This window comes from Bos mutus, chromosome 14 (assembly GCF_027580195.1).
Source record: "Bos mutus isolate GX-2022 chromosome 14, NWIPB_WYAK_1.1, whole genome shotgun sequence".
In the NCBI taxonomy this organism is placed as follows: Eukaryota; Metazoa; Chordata; class Mammalia; order Artiodactyla; family Bovidae; genus Bos; species Bos mutus.
Genome location: NC_091630.1, coordinates 29,884,489 through 29,904,844, shown reverse-complemented (window position 1 = coordinate 29,904,844; position 20,356 = coordinate 29,884,489). Strand labels below are relative to the sequence as shown.

Sequence of the window (20,356 nt, the reverse complement as noted above, 5' to 3'; positions counted from 1 at the left end):
TATAAAGAAAGTGAAGTCAGTCAGTCGTGTCTGACTCTGCAATCCCATGGACTGTAGACTGCCAGGCTCCTCCATCCATGGGATTTTCCAGGCAAGAATACTGGAGTGGGTTGTCATTTCCTTCACCAGGGGAATCATCCCGACCCAGGAATCAAACCTGGGTCTCCTGAATTGCAGGTAGACTCTTTACTGGCTGAGCCACTGGGGAATCCCCTCATTATATAAAAGCATAGCCAACTAACACTACTACTTTTCTTGCTGAATAATTGAGACTATAAATGAAAACTGGCCCCTGAGGTAAAACAAGCACAAGTTTCTCTATTAATAATTTTAAACAGGAGTAAGATGCAGTTACATTTTCAAATGAACAGTTTACATTAACATTACAGCAGAAAATTGATTGCTGTTGGGTCATTTCTAAAGTATTAAATGTGACGTCATCTTTCACTGTGCCCAGTTATGAAGCAGTATTACTGGAGTTGCTATGATTAATTAGTGAGATAATGCAATAAAACAGTTCATAGAAATACAATGTGTGTGGGAAAACCAAGCACTAAATAAATCCTAAAAAAGAGCTTTAACATTAAAATGATTTAAATAGTTCATCTAATTGACGTCAGTATTTCCAAACAAAACTGCTAGGTTATCAAATATCAATAGTGAAGAAAATATACCAGTAAGGTTGTTTGGTTTAGGGAATGTTAATATTGGTATCTCAATATATTAAGGATTCTAATACAGCATAAGACATCATTTTTATTACAGTCATATTAAGCTATTCTTCAAGCACACTTTTGTTTATCCATTAATCATAAAACATGATTGCATAAATAATATAAGAAATGATTTCAAAATTAAATATAAAAAATTGCCTTCATTTATCTTCAATTCTTAAGCTCAACTAGAAAAGGAAAGTCAATTCAGTTTCATTCCTTTTTGCCATTAACTAGTTTTGTGAACTTCAATCATTCCCAAATGTCTTTGAATTTCAGTATTCTTCCCTAAAAAGAAATAAAATGAAAAGTTACCATGGAACTTTTAATATCTATGCACCACTTGCATACCATGACCAGAATTACAAATAATTGTCTACTCTCTAACATAATATTGTAATGATTCTACTCTATTGGACCTGTTTGGCTTTCTAAATTGTTCCTTTGCATTAGTAAAATTAAGTATTTTTTCCTACAAAAGTGGCCTTCTTTCCACATTCTTTGAGGTAATTAAGTGTACTTTTAATTTAATAATTGATAACCAATTATTCTATTCTGTGTCCCTCCCAACCCGACCCCGTTGCTATTAGCTGTGAGCTGTGGTCACCCTGGTAGTCCAATTTATGGAAGAACAAGTGGAAATGGATTCAATTTTAATGATGTGGTAACATTCTCCTGCAATATTGGGTATCTCATGCAAGGGCCAACAAAGGCCCAGTGCCAGGCCAACAGACAGTGGAGCCATCCTCCACCAGTGTGCAAAGGTAAAAATCTAACTGAATTGCTGCTGAGAGCATGGTAATAATGTGTCTGTGTAAACACAAATGGTAATATTTGAAACAATTTGGGCAAAACAGTAGAAAATTAATAAAACACATATTTAATATTGATGTCATCTCATTACTAATGCTTTCCTTTTTCTTATTTTTTAACTTTTTTAGAAGTTATAAAACTGGTAAATGTTATTTCAGTTGCTTAACTGTGTTATCTGGTACCTGTTCTATAGCTGTATATAAAGTCATTTAGCTCATTTTTACTTGCAGTTGGCTTCATAATTAATGGAACTAATCTCAGTTTATTTTTTCACATTTTTAAACATTGTGGAGTATAGTTAATTTACAATGTTATATTGTAAAATTTTGTTGGAGTATAGTTGATTTACAATGTGATGTTAGTTTCAGGTGTTTTATATGTATATATATATATATATATATACACATACATACATATATCTTTTTAAATTCTTTTCCCATATAGGTAATTACACAGTATTGAGGAGAGTTCCCTGTACTATAGAGTAGGTCCTTATTAGTTATCTAGTTTATATATAGTAATGTGTATATATCAATCCCAATCTCCCAGTTTATCTCCTCCCTTCCTCCTGGTACCATAAGTTCATTTTCTACATCTGTGAGTCTATTTCTATTTTCTAAATCTTTCTCTGTCTGATTTACTTTACTCAGTATGACAATCTTCATATTTTTGGAAGAACAATGTTTGAACTTTAAATTACCATGATACCTGTGTTAGGGGTTTATTTATTGTTCGTTCTATGGAAACATAGAGAATCATTTGTAGTTTTTCTGTCTGCAAAGAGGTATGATATATTTCATAGTCTGATAAAATACAACTCAATTATCACTTTCCTCCATTTTCTATAACCATAGCTTGAAAGGTATATTTCGTTTTTTATGTATCATTCTTTATAAATCTGTATTCAGTATATTTACAGAGTTGCTGTTGTTTAAAATAGATTTGCAAAGAAGCTCTCCTGTTTCCAATATTTTCAGCCATATATCCATAGTTCTTTATGTTAATTTTCTTCCTTGAATCTTTGTTTTGTTTGATAAAATTTATCTTTGAAACTAAGTTTCTAATGAAAATTTATATATTATATTATTCTAAATATATATTTCAAAAATGTGTCATTTGTTTAGTGGTCAACTGTTCTGATCCTGGAATTCCAGCCAATTCCAAAAGAGAAAGTAAAATAGAACATGGGAATTTCACCTATGGCACTGTGGTATTCTACGACTGCAATCCTGGATATTTCTTATTTGGATCTTCAGTTTTGATATGTCAACCAAATGGACAATGGGACAAACCTTTACCAGAATGTATCAGTAAGTAGATAATGTGAACTCTTTTTTGAGAAAATGCCCTGAAACCATACATGTATATTTATTGTCTTTATGAAATATTTAGAGCTGTGTATCAGACGGAAGTGTACTGATTGTACTTTTTTATTGTTTTGAAAGTGCCCTTCCTGTATTCTGCCAATTCAGTGCCCATGTGCCATCCATATTAATATTAATATGATTAATATTTCTCTATTATTCCTTTATTTTGAACCTTCATGGATCAGACAGAATATTAAAGGCAGATATATTTCATACTCTGTGATGTTGCCACTCCATGAGAGGCAACTATAATTTTATTTTCTCTTGTACTACTATTTCAAATTTCATTTAAAGCAAAATGAGTCAATATAAATAGCCACTAGGGCTGCAAAATGCTTGAGAAAATTAGAGTGTTACTTAAAACTCATTGACTTTAAATATTTATCTTATACAGGCACATACATATATGAAATGTTAATATACATTGCTTTAAGGTAGTAGGAATAAGAGTGCATTTTGTTATATGTTATTTTGGAGCTATAGAATATAAATAAAATAAATTATAGCAGTTTTGCATATAATTAGCATGTATAGTGAGAAAATAATTTAATAGAAATAAATCAAAAGTATCTGAAGACAGAGAAATGAACTTGAATTCTAAGCATTCAGCTTATAGATAGGACTTAGTTACATTTGCTTCTCAGAGTTGAATATTGGACATAATAGGAAAGAAACAATCATTGTGCAAGTAATTTTTGGTTATACTAAATTGCTAAATTACAAAATCATTTTATGATTGTTTTGTTTAGAGGTACTTTATGTACATGCAGTTTTTTTAAATAGTTGTGGCATCATTTATGAACTCATTCATGAACAAATAAAAATAGAGTGCCTATCTAATTTCATATACTATGCAGATAATTCAGTCAATTGTTGATCCCTTGTTTAAAATGTATTTGATTTCTCTTCGTAGACTAGTTAGTCTAATGGTTTAAGTAATTCACTTATCCTTGTATGGCTACAACATGAAAGTTAAAAATCTTTTGTAGGACCTGTAAACATGAACTTCTTCAGATTTTCATAGCTCTCATATACTTTTTACCTTTTCCTTATTTTCTATTGTACTTCCTGGTAGTGTGCTATTTACTCAGGGATTTTATTAAGTTTATATCTCCTGTGTGATTATTTAATACTCATCATATGTAATACTCTAGTCATGAAAGGGAACACATAGTAAGTCCCCAAGCTACTTCCAGCTTATAGAGAATTCTCAGTGTTTTAACATCTGATTCTGCTCAGCTCAGCTGTATTTTGGTTAATAAGCCTTTGAGTATTTTCATTTTACAGGATGATTTATTTATTAATGGTCAGGAGTAGAATTTAGACTATATATGCATAGTCTGAATCATGTGCCACAGATCCATCTTCCATCCTTCTTTACCCTCAAAGTTTTTCCCTTTTAATTTCTGTAGGGCATTTTGAATTCTATATGGAATCCTATAACCTTATTTAGCCAATCCATACCACTCCTCTCCCTATCTTTCACATCCTTATCTAGATGAATGCTTCCAATCCATGTACATGTGTATATAAACAAACACCCACCACCCCAATACATACAAGCTTATTGACTCAGTCATTTAAGCTTACTTACAGTGTTCCTGTTAAACTCATACTCAGGGTGAGTGGGCTAACAGAATAACTCCTGTAACTTCAACTTCATATAAATGTTTGATTTTCAGAGGATGTATACAGTGGAGCAGATAATTCTGATTCATTAATATTTCAAAAAAAGTTGGTGCAGGTTGTTCGATAGGAGATATAAAAAAATTTTATATTCAATAATTATGTATTGTAGTGATTGACTGTGGACACCCTGGCGTTCCTCCTAATGCAGTCCTGTCTGGTGAGAAGTATACCTTTGGTTCTACTGTTCACTATTCCTGCACAGGAAAGCGTACACTTCTAGGCCAATCATCAAGGACTTGCCAATTAAACGGCCATTGGAGTGGATCACAACCTCATTGTTCAGGTACCACTAGGAAAATTGGATGATGTTTATTGGAAATTACATTATGAGTATTATGACTGGGGCTATTTTATTAGTAGTATTATGATAAGGGCTTCCCGGGTGGCTCAGTGGTAAAGAACCTACATGCTAGTGCAGGAGATGGAGGTAATGCGGGTTCAATCCCTGGGTCAGGAAGAGTCCCTGGAGAAAGAAATGGCAACCCACTTTAGAATTCTTGCCTGGAGAATTTCATGGACAATGGAGGCTGGTGGGCTACAGTCCATAGGGTCTCAAAGAGTTGGACAGGACTTAGCAACTGAACTTGAACACAAAGCAATCTAAAGAGATACAATAATACATTTCTCTTTTAAAAATATCACGAGGGAAGCTATAAAATTATTTTTACATTTATCAGAATTCTTAAGGTAATTTAGAATTTACAATGCAAATTAATACTGATCTTATATATGAAAAATTACAGGTGTAAGTTTTGAATGTGTTGTATTGAACATAAGTGGGTTTAGAATGCTACTTTCTGTGAAATGCTTTTATCCATTAGAATAGCAAATCACTTAGGCTTTAGCAATTCCATTTTCAGATCAGATCAGATCAGTCGCTCAGTCGTGTCCGACTCTTTGTGACCCCATGAATCGCAGCACGCCAGGCCTCCCTGTCCATCACCAACTCCCAGAGTTCACTGAGACTCGCGTCCATCGAGTCAGTGATGCCATCCAGCCATCTCATCCTCTGTCGTCCCCTTTTCCTCCTGCCCCCAATCCCTCCCAGCATCAGAGTCTTTTCCAGTGAGTCAACTCTTCGCATGAGGTGGCCAAAGTACTGGAGTTTCAGCTTTAGCATCATTCCTTCCAAAGAAATCCCAGGGCTGATCTCCTTCAGAATGGACTGGTTGGATCTCCTTGTAGTCCAAGGGCCTCTCAAGAGTCTTCTCCAACACCACAGTTCAAAAGCATCAATTTTCGGCGCTCAGCCTTCTTCACAGTCCAACTCTCACATCCATACATGACCACAGGAAAAACCATAGCCTTTCCCAGACAGACCTTTGTTGGCAAAGTAATGTCTCTGCTTTTGAATATGCTATCTAGGTTGGTCATAACTTTCCTTCCAAGGAGTAAGTGTCTTTTAATTTCATGGCTGCAGTCACCATCTGCAGTGATTTTGGAGCCCGCCAAAATAAAGTCTGACACTGTTTCCACTGTTTCCCCATCTATTTCCCATGAAGTGATGGGACCAGATGCCATGATTTTCCTTTTCTGAATGTTGAGCTTTAAGCCAACTTTTTCACTCTCCACTTTCACTTTCATCAAGAGGCTTTTGAGTTCCTCTTCACTTTCTGCCGTAAGGGTGGTGTCATCTGCATATCAGAGGTTAATGATATTTCTCCCGGCAATCTTTATTCCAGAGGTAATATTATATCAATGATTTCCTTTTAGAATTCAGTTCTTTGTACCTGAACTTTTAAGCAATTGATTATTTAATAGCATGATTTTAAAATAAAGTCCTAAATGTTTTAAATTAAACTAACCCAAGTTTTATGAGAGATGTTTATCTATCATAATTTGATTTATTAAGGCAACAGAAAACTCCTGTGTCACTATAATCCCAATAGCATTTTCTTAGAATATGTAAACATTAAATCTATTTTTAATAATTTTTTCACAAAGTAAGCATTTGATAAATATTATCTAAGGTCTTTAAGCTACTATTTTTCTTCAATAATTGTTATTTCAGTTTTCAAGCTGTGAGGTTACCCTACTTGATACTATTCATTCTATTTTTACCTATCTGCCGATATTAGTGCTTATTTTTCTGCCTATTTTTTTATTTACATATTTATTTTTGTGTTATTGTATCTCTGTGGAGATCATATGATGACTTATTAGGAGTTGTTTCACATTATTCTTCTTTTAGAGGTAAAAGGTGTGAAATAGTTCATTAATTTCAGTTATGTTAATTATTATGTAATTATGGTTAAATCCTATGAGGTCACTGCCTGGGACTTCAGATTTAATCTATAAATTATGGAAACTATCAGTAAATTTACTCACTCAGATAACTGATAATACACATAAACCCACAAGCATTTTCTCTGTCCCACACACTCACGATGGATTAGAAAGCTACTACTTAGTTGTAGAATAAAGTGTGTATACATATATTTAAAAGTGAAATAGTGTCATTAAATCTTTATGTGGTTATTAATATTGCTCATATGATGATAAGAAAGTATTAGGAAAGATTCCAGATGCACAGAGCATGTCAAAATTGGCATCTAGGTAGACAGAAAGCACTTTCAATGATTATACCTTCAACTTTCTCTCTCTGTTTCTCTGTCTCTCTCTGTCTTTTCTCTATCTGTCTTACTGAATGCTAGTTGTGGCAACTTTAATTAGACATATTTAAGAAATGAGAATGGGACTGAGCACACCCTACACACTATAGTCAAGAGAAACACCCTGTCATGAGCAAAATCCTTCTTAACAACTTGTCAGAGTTTCTAGTCTTTGTTTATAATTCATTTTTGTACTTTTATGTATAAAAAGTATGGAGTTTTTTCATCTTTGGTCAATGGTCATTAATAGAGAAGATTAAATGGTATAAGTTTAGACTAGAAATATTATACTTTAATATTTACATTTTCCAACACATCACTGTTCTGTTTTAACAGAAACTGATTTTAATTCAGAGAAGAAAAGATGAAAATTGCCAAATCCACATTATAAATTTTAACTGTATGAATCCATTGTCATTTGAGCCCAAAGAATTGTCAATTATGAATTTTCCATTACCTTGGTTAAGAACTAGATTCAGGAAATACTAATGAAATGTCTTCAACTTATTAGATGTTTCCAAATATCACTGGAAAATAACACCATGCTCCACAACTATTTTCTTTTTCCTTTAGGCTTTTTCTTGTGACTGGAGTCAAATGGAAAATATGAATTATGATTTTACCCAGTCAACTTACCATATTAAAGCACAACATTAACAGCAACAAAAAAAATGCCCACAGGATTGATGGACTAAATCATGAGTTTAATAAATGTTTATTGAATTAAATTAACTTGGACTGTACTGAATTGCAGGTGATGCTACTGGTACATGTGGGGATCCAGGTACTCCTGGTCACGGTTCTAGACAGGAAAGCGATTTCCGAACCAAGAGTTCTGTACGCTTTGCCTGTGATACTGGTTATATCCTTCATGGTTCAGAAGAAAGAACATGTTTACCCAATGGCAGTTGGACTGGAAGGCAGCCCGAATGCAAAGGTAAAGTCAAGTAGAAACTAATAACATTGAGAGTGCTGGAATTTGATGTGGATCACATTCAACTGTGTGCTGCTAAGTGAAATTACTCCTTCCAGTACTCTCTGTCTTCAACCACGGAATAAAAGTAGTAGTATTCCAGTTTTACCAATACTATCATATAAAAGAAATATGACAGGTAATAATTATTAATTTAGTCTCAAGTATGTCTCAAGTGTCATTTATATACAAACGTTATTCACATCACAGCAGATAACAGGATTGGAAAAGCTAAAAAGATATTTTTCCCCCATCACAGTGCTCTGAATTGTTGACAGCACTAGGAAAAACATTGGGTTGTTCTTACATCAACACATTACCTCACAATATGTTTTAGTTTTCAGGTTTGTAGAAATGGTAAAATATAGAAAGATGTCTAAGTATACATGATGTTTTTCATTTATGGGTATTGCTAATAACCAGAACAGAGGAACCTGGTTGGCTACAGTCCATGGGGTCGCAAAGAGTCAGTCAGACACAATTGAGCGACAAAGCACAGCACAGCACAGAATTGTTCTGATCGATTCAGAGTTAACAGGATCAAATCTTTACAATATTGACTAAAAAGAAAATGTTGCAGGGAAAATATCCTTATAATTTAAATTGCTCTTTTTTGAGGTTATTTTAGGGCAAAAGCTAAACTTACAAAAGTATTTATGAAACTTGCTTGATGTTGTACCAAATGTATTGGTTTTATAAATAGAAAACAATTCCCAGTGGAACCTTCTTAACAGTATTTTAATTGACTATATTTCAGAAACTTTTTATTATGTTTAAAAACTATATCTATATTTTAGGAAAGGCATTCATCCTTTTTTAAGTGGACTGAATTTAATAATGGTAAGAGAGAATTACAAATCAGTTTCCGTTATAGGTTGGGGAACAAAGTTGTTGAGCAAAAGACACTAAGTACGCTGTCTTCACTTCATTTCTCAAGCTTAGTTACCAAAGGCAAAGTCTTTATAATGATGTTGCACATTATGTGGGTGATAGCTAAGTCAGCCTTTTGTTCAGCTGTACTGCAAAATATTTTTAGATGAAATGCAACTCAACCCAGTGCTAACCTTGTTTTGTTCATATATACATTATAGATAAAACAGAAGTAGGAGTTGTAGCAAATATAACAGAATTAATACTTTCCTCATAAAATGGAGCCCATGCAATTCACTTTGTAAAACAGATTCTAGTAAATGAATAGAAAGAACAAATAAACAGAAAATACAAAAGAGCAAAAAAAAATTGCAGTTATAGAAGAAATTCTGCATAAGTACTAATCAGAAAATTATGGTTAAGCATCAAAGCATCATTTTTCATTTGTTTTAATATGAAATTGTAGTGTATGTACAGCAAAACTAGAACTTCAAAGCATTTCTGGAGCCTTTTTATTACATTTTGATTAATTTGATAAAATGCATATATATTGTTAGCTTTGACCTATTAACTCCATTTTTGAGAATTTAGTTCCTAAAGAAAATAAAAATATTTAAGAGAACACACAATCATAAAGATCATTATTTTTATTTCAAACACTCTAACTACCAAAAACAAGAACCAATCTGACAACACTAGAAAAAATATCACATAGGAAATTCTATATTTACATAATGTGATAGTGAAAATACTAGAATAAGCCATGAAGCAATATGAGAAAATGTATCATACAAAGCTTAGTTGAAAAATAAGATTCAAAATTATGCATTCTATTAAAATCATAGGAAATGATAGTCATTTGAGAGAAAAATATAAAAGTCAATATAATAAAAATGACAATATTACAGAGAGGTGAAATTTATAATACTTTTATTCTCTTTATTTCAAATGTTTTGTAGTGCCGTATTACTTTAGTAATGGAAAACCTTTCTGAGAATACAATAGATTATCTATTAAATATTAAATATCTATTAAAGATTAAATATTAAAATATCAAATGAATATGATAAAATATCTTAAATAAAAAATTACAGATTTAAAGAGTGTAACATTCTTTGACAAACTGACAAGGTTTTTAAAAATGATGGGACATGATATTGGAGGGGTTGTGTGAAAAGAAGCAAACTTTCACACCATTGATACAAATGTGTATTGTTATATAGTGTTCTGATAATTTGGATAACTCTGTATATACTCAAAATATTGTTCAAAACTTAAAATTATCCAGAAATTCCACTTTTAGAAATTTACCTTAAAAATAGGATCAATGTACGTAGTTGTATATTTAAGCTAGAGTATATTATAACCCAAAATGTTAGAGAAACTAAACTAAATTGAATTTCATGTTTATCAGCAGGACATTGGTTAGTAGATCCTGAATACACACAGAATGGAACAGTATCCCATTACTAACCTTTATGAAAGATGCCCAAATTATTATTTGCAAACTGTTTGTTTCCTGTCTACCCACAAACCTATAGCACCCCTAAAAATGACAGACAAAATTAAGTATTTAAGATGTAGGGATTCCCTGATGGCTCAGACGGGTAAAGCATCTGCCCAAAATGCAGGAGACCCTGGTTCGATCTCTGGGTTGGGAAGAGCCCCTGGAGAAGGAAATGGCAACCCACTCCAGTACTCTTGCCTTGAAAATTCCATGGATGGAGGAGCCTTGTGGGCTACAGTCCATGGGGTCGCAAAGAGTCGGACACGACTGAGTGACTTCCCTTAAAATGTATAATTATACTTCATATTCATACAAATAGCCTTAAAATTTGTAAAGTCTTAGGAAGTTTTCTTATACTGCAACAAAAGTAGATATTGCGACTGACATAGGCTTCTTTTTTAATATATAAAAAATTCACTTATGCCGTTGATGGCAAGTAGTTAAACATAATATGGAATAATCATATAAGGCATTTATGTTTGTGACTCCTATTTAGGATGTATTGAAAACTTAATGAAAGTCATTCCTACTTTGTTTTATTCAGTTTATTTTTGTAGACTTTGGTCCAGAAATAGAGATTATAAAGTTTTAATGCAAACCAGTTATATAAAAGCAAACACAATGCTTATAATATTTAAGTGTATATTTTATATTTGTTTTCTAACAAATATAATTGTAGTAAATCTTTGTTGCTTCTCATTACATATCTTCCAATTTTACATGAGTAGTTTTTTAGGCAGAGACTCTTAAAATCCTTCTTTGAAAGATTTTATATTACCCAAAAGCAATACTCAAGTAATTATGTGCAAAGTTTTTACCAAAATTACTAACAAAAATCATAAAAAAATAGCTATTCTATGATTTGTATCCCAGTAAGTAAACTAATAAAATCAATATAAATTCATCTTGAATTTTAACTCCTCATAAAACAGACTTCAATGCTTAAAGGATTTTTATAGCTTCTTTGGACAATTTGAAACAATCATTTATTCCTTAACTGTTCGTGGGAGGATTCTTGAATGCACTATTTTTATATATACTCTTGACCATTTTGTTTTATAGCTGTACAGTGTGGTAACCCTGGGACAACAGCCAATGGAAAAGTCTTTCGGATTGATGGCACAACATTTTCTAGTTCAGTCATTTATTCCTGCGTGGAGGGATATATTCTCTCTGGACCTTCAGTTAGGCAGTGCACAGCCAATGGAACATGGTCTGGAACTTTGCCTAACTGTACAAGTAAGTTTTTTTTCAATATTTTGAAATATCACTAGACGTATGAAAAGTAGTTGTATAAACATGTATGTCTGTGTTTTGTATTATAATTAATCAAACCAGGCAAGAGTTTGAATATTTATAGGTGGTTCAGACCATAAGGAATCTGCCTACAATGCAGGAGACCTGGGTTCAATCCCTGGGTTGGGAAGATCCCAAGGAGAAGGGAATGGCAACCTACTCCAGTATTCTTGCCTGAAGATTTCCATGGACAAAGGAGCCTAGTGGGCTCTAGTACATAGGGTCACAAAGAGTCAGACAAGACTGAGCCACTCTTTCACTTTCCCCTAAAAATGATAGTAGTGTTATGGTCGCATGTATACTAGTGAGTTTAAGATTCAGCTTCCAAGGTATTATATAGGCAGAGAAAAGAGGGATCACAGAAAATCAGTGTTATTAAATATAATTTTACAATATATTAAAAATAGAGATGAATTATCCCCTATAATCAAGACTAAACATATAACATTCAAGACTAAAAATAGAATGAAATTTTATTTTGCCAATCTCATACATATTAATTGTTAACTTGGTTTTTTGAAAAGTGGACTGATTATTTATGGGTTCTTGCACTGTTTAGGGAGAAGGCAATGGCACCCCACTCCAGTACTCCTGCCTGGAAAATCCCATGGACAGAGGAGCCTGGTAGGCTACAGTCCATGGAGTCACTAAGAGTCGGACACGACTGAGCAACTTCACTTTCATTTTTCACTTTCATGCATTGGAGAAGGAAATGGCAACCCACTCCAGTGTTCTTGCCTTGAGAATCCCAGGGACGGGGGAGCCTGGTGGGCTGCCGTCTACGGGGTCGCACAGAGTCGGACACGACTGAAGTGACTTAGCAGCAGCAGCAGCAGCACTGTTTAGGGAAATCTTAGTGGCAGATTTGCCCTCTTGAGATGTAAAATCTTATGGCATTCTAGTGATTCAGCATCATAAAGAAATTACCCACTTGATGGATTTTTAAATGTACTTAAAATTCCTATATATACATTAATGCTTACCTATGGAAAAAAATAGAATTTACTTAACAAACAATAATTTATCCACTGGAAAATCATGGCTGCTTATATTAATTAAGAGGAACTGCAGCAGCATCATATAAATCATGAAATTTTTGAAAGAAGAGCTATTTTATGTCTGTTCAGAGACTCACTCAAGGAGTTATGAGAAGTTGCCAAAGTCTTTGAATGAAGTAGGCTCTCAGGACACTAATGGAGTTTCTTGTGTATTAAAATTTGAACAGATTACACTTTTGAAATAGAGGTCTTCATTAAAAATAGTTTGTGAATATCAAAATAAATGGGCATAAATAAAATTTGTAAATGAGGAGCATACTGCTTCCAGGATTCAAAAAGACGTTGGTGCTGAGAAGGTCAATAGTTCTTGACCGTGTCAGTAATGGATCCACTCTTGGCTGATGTAGTAATTTCCAGAAATATATAAGCTAGACCTTGTACTGTATGTGGGTAAATGATCCATCACCTGCCTTTTTTTTTTTTTTTTTAGCTCCTTTGTGAGTATTTGTACTTTCTGAATAAATGACTGAAAACAATCTATTCATAGGAGGATGCCATCAAAGTAATGCCATATTGTATTTGTGATTCTGGAGAAAGTTGGTTGTATTAATAGTTAATATCTTCCTTGAAAACTGTGTGTGATGGCAAGGCTGTTGAGATACTGTGTGATTATTTTGTCTCTGGAAAGCTGAGGACAAACTACAGCTCAAAGGTCGTTGAAATAAGCACTATTAGAACAATCAGCCAAATCTGCAGTAGCAAAATAATTTCCAGTTATTGATCTGAGTCAGTAATAAGTAATATTCCTGGCCTTGTGTCAGTACCAGCTACTGTTATATCTCCTCTTTGGGAGAAGTTCTTTATTTCTCTTTGGATAGTTTGGTCTTGGCTTAATCAGGTTTTCTCCTAGGTCTCCAAAGATTTTTGTGAATGCGTGTCTTCTTTTGTATTCCATCTCATAAAGTTCCACTTTGTCCTCTTCTGTCCAATCCATCTTTAAAACTCAGGGAATCCACTTGGCTTTGCATAGGGTCCTTCTTCCTGTGCCCGCTGAAAAAATATCTTTGGGCAGTAAGATGAGACAGTCATAGAACTCATCTCATCTGTTTCCTGTCACTCGAGGTTTACTGTGCTTTGCTGCCTGATGAAAGCTGTATTTTTTTTTTTTTTTTGAGGGGGAGTAGGGTTGAGAAGTTGTTTTAAAACAACTTCCTTGTTTTTCTGTCTTGAAGGAAAGAAAGTCTCCCACTTTCTTTGAAAACGTGTCATTTTTGTAAAACTGAACAATTTAACAATTAACAAATATGCTTTACTCTCTTCATACTATAGGGCTTCCCTGGTGTCTCAGATGGTAAAGCATCTGCCTGCAACACACATGACATAAGTTCAATCCCTCGATTGGGAAGATCCCCTGGACAAATAGGCTTTGTTGTTTTCATTCTATACCACCCTACCTGAGCCTTTAAAACTCTTACCCAGTGCCCTTGAAATATTAGCTCAAATGGCACATTTGGGAAAAACCCTGCTAGGACACTTCTTCTTCATATCCCTTTGGCTAAAACTGATCTCGCTCAATGCTGTTTAACTCTTCTATTTCAATTACTTATACCACTAAACTATAAACCTCAAAGGGTAACAGGAATCAGGGCTGTTTTATCTCATTGACCCTCTAGCCCATGATACGTAAATTTAGTAAATAGTTATTGACTGACTCATGTATCTCATATGAGCTTTTTTTTTTTAGCTATTAGTACATATGACTTACCATTCTACTCCATTTTAAAATACTTGTAGAAAGGGCTTATAATTTTATACATAACGTGACACATGATTCTGGTATATGCAAGTGTTAGTCACTCAGTCGTGTCTGATTCTTTGTGACCCTTTGGACTGTAGCCTGCCAGGCTCCTCTGTCCAAGGAATTCTCTAGGCAGGAATACTGCAGTGGGTTGCCACATCTCCTCCAGGGGATCATCCCAAACCAGAAATGGAACCGGAGTCTCCTGTATCTCCTGCATTGCAGGCAAATTTTTTACCTACATGCTGAGTCATCAGGGAAAGTGTTTCAATATACAGTTATGGAAAAGAATGAAATAATGAATACATTCAGAGTAAAGGAAATCTGCTGAGTAGCACATTTTTTCATGTTGAATAACAATTTCATTTATTCATGGGTAAATACCTAAGTGTTTATCTAAAGTGTTTGCCAGTTTTAGTAAAGATAAACAAATAAACACATCCTAATTCTTAAGACTGATATTGCATTAAATTTTTTACTGAATCGTCTTTGTTTTCCTTAGGAAATTTTTAACCAAGTTAAAAACACTCAATCAAGACAGACTGGTAGGAAATAACATATCAAAATATAAACTCTTTTTTTGTGTAAGTCCCTTAAGGAGAAGTATTATGTTCAGTAAGGCATTTCAAACATTAGCTTTTAAATGATATATTGCTGTTAAACTGAAAACTGAGAATTTTAATTGTTGATTTACTTCTTCAAATCTTTTTCGATTTAGGCAAAAAAACTGCTAAAACCTAGAAGCAACCCAAACCAAAGGCAGAACTAAAATTATCCTTCCAAAAAGAACACAGAGAGAAGTTTCATTGGAAATTAAAACAGATTAAACTTTTATAATTAAAGAATTTAAGATACTAAAAATTAATATGCAGTGATCCATTGCTTAGAACCAGAGTTTCAGAGTCTTTCTTGTTAATTTGCAATGGAAGTTGATTTAAAGAAATGATTGATAGAATAGTGTAACTTTAGAGCTGGAAGAGATCGTGGCATAGACTCTCATGCATAGGTCAGGAAACTGAGGCACCAATTCATTTAATTGACTTACTAACTACTAACTTTGTCTTGTGAATCTTAACAAATTGTGGAAAATTTTTAAAGAGATAGGAATATCAGACCGCCTTACCTCTCTTCTGAGAAACCTGGTTGCAAGTCAAGAAGCAACAGTTAGAACTGGATATGGAACAACTGACTGGTTCCATATTGGGAAGGGAGTACATCAAGGCTGCAAATTGTCACCCAACTTATTTAAATTATATGCTGAGTACATCATGTAAAATGCTGGGCTGGATGACTCACATGCTGGAATCAAGATTCTGGGAGAAATAACAACAACTTCAGATATGCAGATGATACTACTCTAATGGCAAAAAGCAAAGAGGAACTAAAGAGCCTTTTGATGAGGGTGAAATAAGAGAGTGAAAAAGCTGGCTTTAAACATTCAATAAACTAAAATCATGGCATCCAGTCCCAATACTTCATGGCAAATAGATGGGGAAAATGTGTAAATGGTAACAGATCTTATATTCTTGGGCTACAAAATCACTGTGGATTTTGGCTGCAGCCACAAAAGTAAAAGACGCTTCCTTCTTGGGGAAAAACCTATGATAAACATAGATAGCATATTAAAAAACCTGGGATATCACTTTGCCAACAAAGGTCCATCTAGACAAAGCTTTGGTTTTACAGTAATCATGTACAGATATGAGAGTTGGATCACAATGGTGGCTGAGTGCCAAAGAATTGGTGCGTCTGAATTGTGGTGCTACAGAAGAATCTTGAGAGTCCCTTGGACAGCAAGGAGATCATACCAGTCAATCCTAAAGGAAATCAATCTGAATATTCCCTGTAAGGCCTGATGCTGAAACTGAAGCTCCAATACTTGGCCACCTGATGCAAAGAGCTGACTCAGTGGAAAAGACCATGATGCTGGAAAGACTGAGGGCAGGAAAAGAGGGGAACAGAGGAGGAGATGGTTGGATGGCATCAGCACCTCAGTGTCCATGAGTTTGAGCAAACTCTAGGAGATAGTGAAGGACAGGGAATCCTGGCGTGCTACATTCCACTGAGTCACAAAGTCAGACATGAATTAGTGACTAAACAGCAACTACTGACAGAGCTCACCACTGAGCAATCATTTCCACCACATAAACGGAGAAAATTTCCTGTTGGATGAATTTTTAAATTTCTTAGAAATAAAGGAAACTGTAAGTTCAAATAAAATATGTTTTTCATAAGTTTTGATTTAATGTAATGGTCTTTTGTGGGCATTTTTTATAGTATCTATATACAAGGATATAAATATTAATTGAATTAAACTAGGTGTAAGAAAAATTAAAGTATTGGACTAAATTTCTAAACCACATTCCTGATTCAAATTTTTGGAAAACCCACCTAAGCAAAACAAAACTTCCCTTTTATCCTTTTCATTCAAATTGTTATTATTTTTATTATTTTTATGCATAAATAAAAATATGTCATTCAGTGTTTACCATTTGTTAGCATTTGTGTTTTTGGAAGTGTTTGCTGTGACCAGTGCATTCTCTTGGCAAAACTCTTAGCCTTTGCCCTGCTTCATTTTGTACTCCAAAGCCAAACTTGCCTGTTACTCCAGGTATCTCTTAACTTCCTACTTTTCGTACAATGCATAAAAGTAAAATGGCTTCTGGTCTTACGTTTAGATCTTTAATCCATTTTGAGTTTATTTTTGTGTATGGTGTTAGAAAGTGTTGTAGTTTCATTCTTTTACAAGTGGTTGACCAGTTTTCCCAGCACCACTTGTTAAAGAGATTGTCTTTAATCCATTGTATATTCTTGCCTCCTTTGTCAAAGATAAGGTGTCCATATGTGCATGGATTTATCTCTGGGCTTTCTATTTTGTTCCATTGATCTATATTTCTGTCTTTGTGCCAGTACCATACTGTCTTGATAACTGTGGCTTTGTAGTAGAGCCTGAAGTCAGATAGGTTGATTCCTCCAGTAGCTAGACAGGGTGTGGAGAAAAGGAAACCCTCTTACACTGTTGGTGGGAATGCAAACTAGTACAGCCACTATGGAGAACAGTGTGGAGATTCCTTAAAAAACGAAATAGAACTGCCTTATGATCCAGCAATCCCACTGCTGGGCATATACACTGAGGAAACCAGAAGAGAAAGAGACACGTGTACCCCAACATTCATTGCAGCACTGTTTATAATAGCCACGACATGGAAGCAACCTAGATGTCCATCAGCAGATGAATGGATAAGAAAGCTGTGGTACATATACGCAATGGAGTATTACTCAGCCATTAAAAAGAATACATTTGAATCAGTTCTAATGAGGGGGATGAAACTGGAGCCTATTATACAGAGTGAAGTAAGCCAGAAAGAAAAACACCAATACAGTATACTAATGCATATATATGGAATTTAGAAAGATGGTAACAATAACCCTGTGTACGAGACAGCAAAAGAGACACTGATGTATAGATCAGTCTTATGGACTCTATGGGAGAGGGAGAGGGTGGGAAGATTTGGGAGAATGGCATTGAAACATGTATAATATCATGTATGAAACGAGTTGCCAGTCCAGGTTTGATGCACGATACTGGATGCTTGGGGCTGGTGCACTGCGACGACCCAGAGGGATGGTATGGGGAAGGAGGAGGGTGGAGGGTTCAGGATGCGGAATACATGTATACCTGTGACAGATTCATTTCGATATTTGGCAAAACTAATACAATATTGTAAAGTTTAAAAATAAAATAAAATTTTTAAAAAAAAGCAAAATGGCTGTCTGATGAGGCCTTACAAATAGCTGTGAAAAGAAGAGAAGCCAAAAACAAAGGAGAAAAGGAAAGATATAAGCATCTGAATGCAGAGTTCCAAAGAATAGCAAGGAGAGATAAGAAAACCTTCCTCAGTGATCAGTGCAAATAAATAGAGGGAAAAACTAGAATGGGAATGACTAGAGATCTCTTCAAGAAAATTAGAGATACCAAGGGAACATTTCATGCAAAGATGGACTCGATAAATGACAGGAATGGTATGGAACTAAGAAGCAGAAGATATTAAGAACAGGTGGCAACAATACACAGAAAAACTACAAAAAAGATCTTCATGACCCAGATAATCATGGTGGTGTGATCACTCACCTAGAACCAGACATCCTGGAATGTGAAGTCAAGTGTACCTTAGGAAACATCACTACAAACAAAGCTAGTGGAGGTGATGGAATTCTAGTTGAGTTATTTCAAATCCTAAAAGATGATTCTGTGAAAGTGCTGCAGTCAATATGCCAGCAAATTTGGAAAACTCAGCAGTGGCCACAGGACTGTAAAAGTCAGTTTTCTTTCCAATCACAAATAAGGGAAATGCCAAAGAATGCTCAAACTACCACACAATTACACTCATCTCACATGCTAGCAAAGTAATGCTCAAATTTCTCCGAGCTAGGTCAACAGTACATGCACTGTGAACTTCCAGATGTTCAGGCTGGTTTTAGAAAAGGCAGAGGAACCAGAGATCAAATTGCCAACATCCACTGAATCACTGAAAAAGCAAGAGAGTTCCAGAAAAATATCTATTTTTGCTTTGTTAACTATGCCAAAGCCTTTGACTGTGTGGATCACAATAAACTAGAAAATTCTGAAAGAGATGGGAATACCAGACCACCTGACCTGCCTCTTGAGAAATCTATATGCAGGTCAGGAAGCAACAGTTAGAACTGGACATGGAACAACAGACTGGTTCCAAATAGGAAAAAGAGTATGTCAAGGCTGTATATTGTCACCCTGCTTATTTAACCTATATGCAGAGTACATCATGAGAAACACTGGGCTGGAGGAAGCACAAGCTGGAATCAAGATTGCCAGGAGAAATATCAATAACCTCAGATATGCAGATGACAGCACCCTTATGGCAGAAAGTGAAGAACTAAAGAGCCTCTTGATGAAAGTGCAAGAGGAGAATGAAAAAGTTGGCTTAAAACACAACATTGAGAAAACAAAGATCATGGTATCTGGTCCCATCACTTCATGGCAAATAGATGGAGAAACAGTGGAAACGGTGGCAGATTTTATTTTGGAGAGCTCCAAAATCACTGCAGATTTTGACTGCAGCCATGAAATTAAAAGATGCTTACTCCTTGGAAGGGAAGTTATGACCGACCTAGACAGCATATTAAAAAGCAGAGACATTTCTTTGCCAACAAAGATCCATCTAGTCAAGGCTATGTTTTTTCCAGTAGTCATGTACGGATATGAAAGTTGGACTATAAAGAAAGCTGAGGGCAGAACTGATGCTTTTGAACTGTGTTGTTGGAGAACTCTTGAGAGTCCCTTGAACTGCAAGGAGATCCAACCAGTCCATCCTAAAGGAAATCAGTCCTGAGTATTCATTGGAATGCCTGATGTTGAAGCTGAAACTCCAGTACTTTGGCCACCTGATGCGAAGAATTGACTCATTTGAAAAGAGCCAATCTTTCCCCTGATGCTGGGAAAGATTGAAGGCAGGAGGAGAAGGAAATGACTGAGGATGAGATGATTGGATGGCATAACCAATTCAATGGACATGAATTTGAGTAAACTCCAGGAGTTGGTGATGGGATAGGGAGGCATGGCATGCTGTAGTCCATGGGGTTTGCAAAGAGCTGGACATGACTGAGCTACTGAACTGAACTGAACTTTGCATTCCAGTTCCCTATGATGAAAAGGACATCTTTTGTTGATGTTCATTCTATAA

The 20,356-nt window shown here is 34.8% G+C and overlaps 1 protein-coding gene across 3 annotated transcripts in view; it reads left to right on the top strand.

The window, feature by feature from the left end:
• Window positions 1–20,356, top strand: part of CSMD3 (CUB and Sushi multiple domains 3) — a 1,469,470-nt gene that overhangs the window by 1,389,636 nt on the left and 59,478 nt on the right. For all 3 annotated transcript variants that reach the window (XM_070382828.1, XM_005887888.2, XM_005887887.2), the window contains 5 exons: window positions 1,304–1,477; window positions 2,651–2,836; window positions 4,692–4,865; window positions 7,949–8,131; window positions 11,607–11,783. In XM_070382828.1, the coding sequence (XP_070238929.1) occupies window positions 1,304–1,477; window positions 2,651–2,836; window positions 4,692–4,865; window positions 7,949–8,131; window positions 11,607–11,783 (894 nt within the window). The remainder of the gene's footprint in view (window positions 1–1,303; window positions 1,478–2,650; window positions 2,837–4,691; window positions 4,866–7,948; window positions 8,132–11,606; window positions 11,784–20,356) is intronic.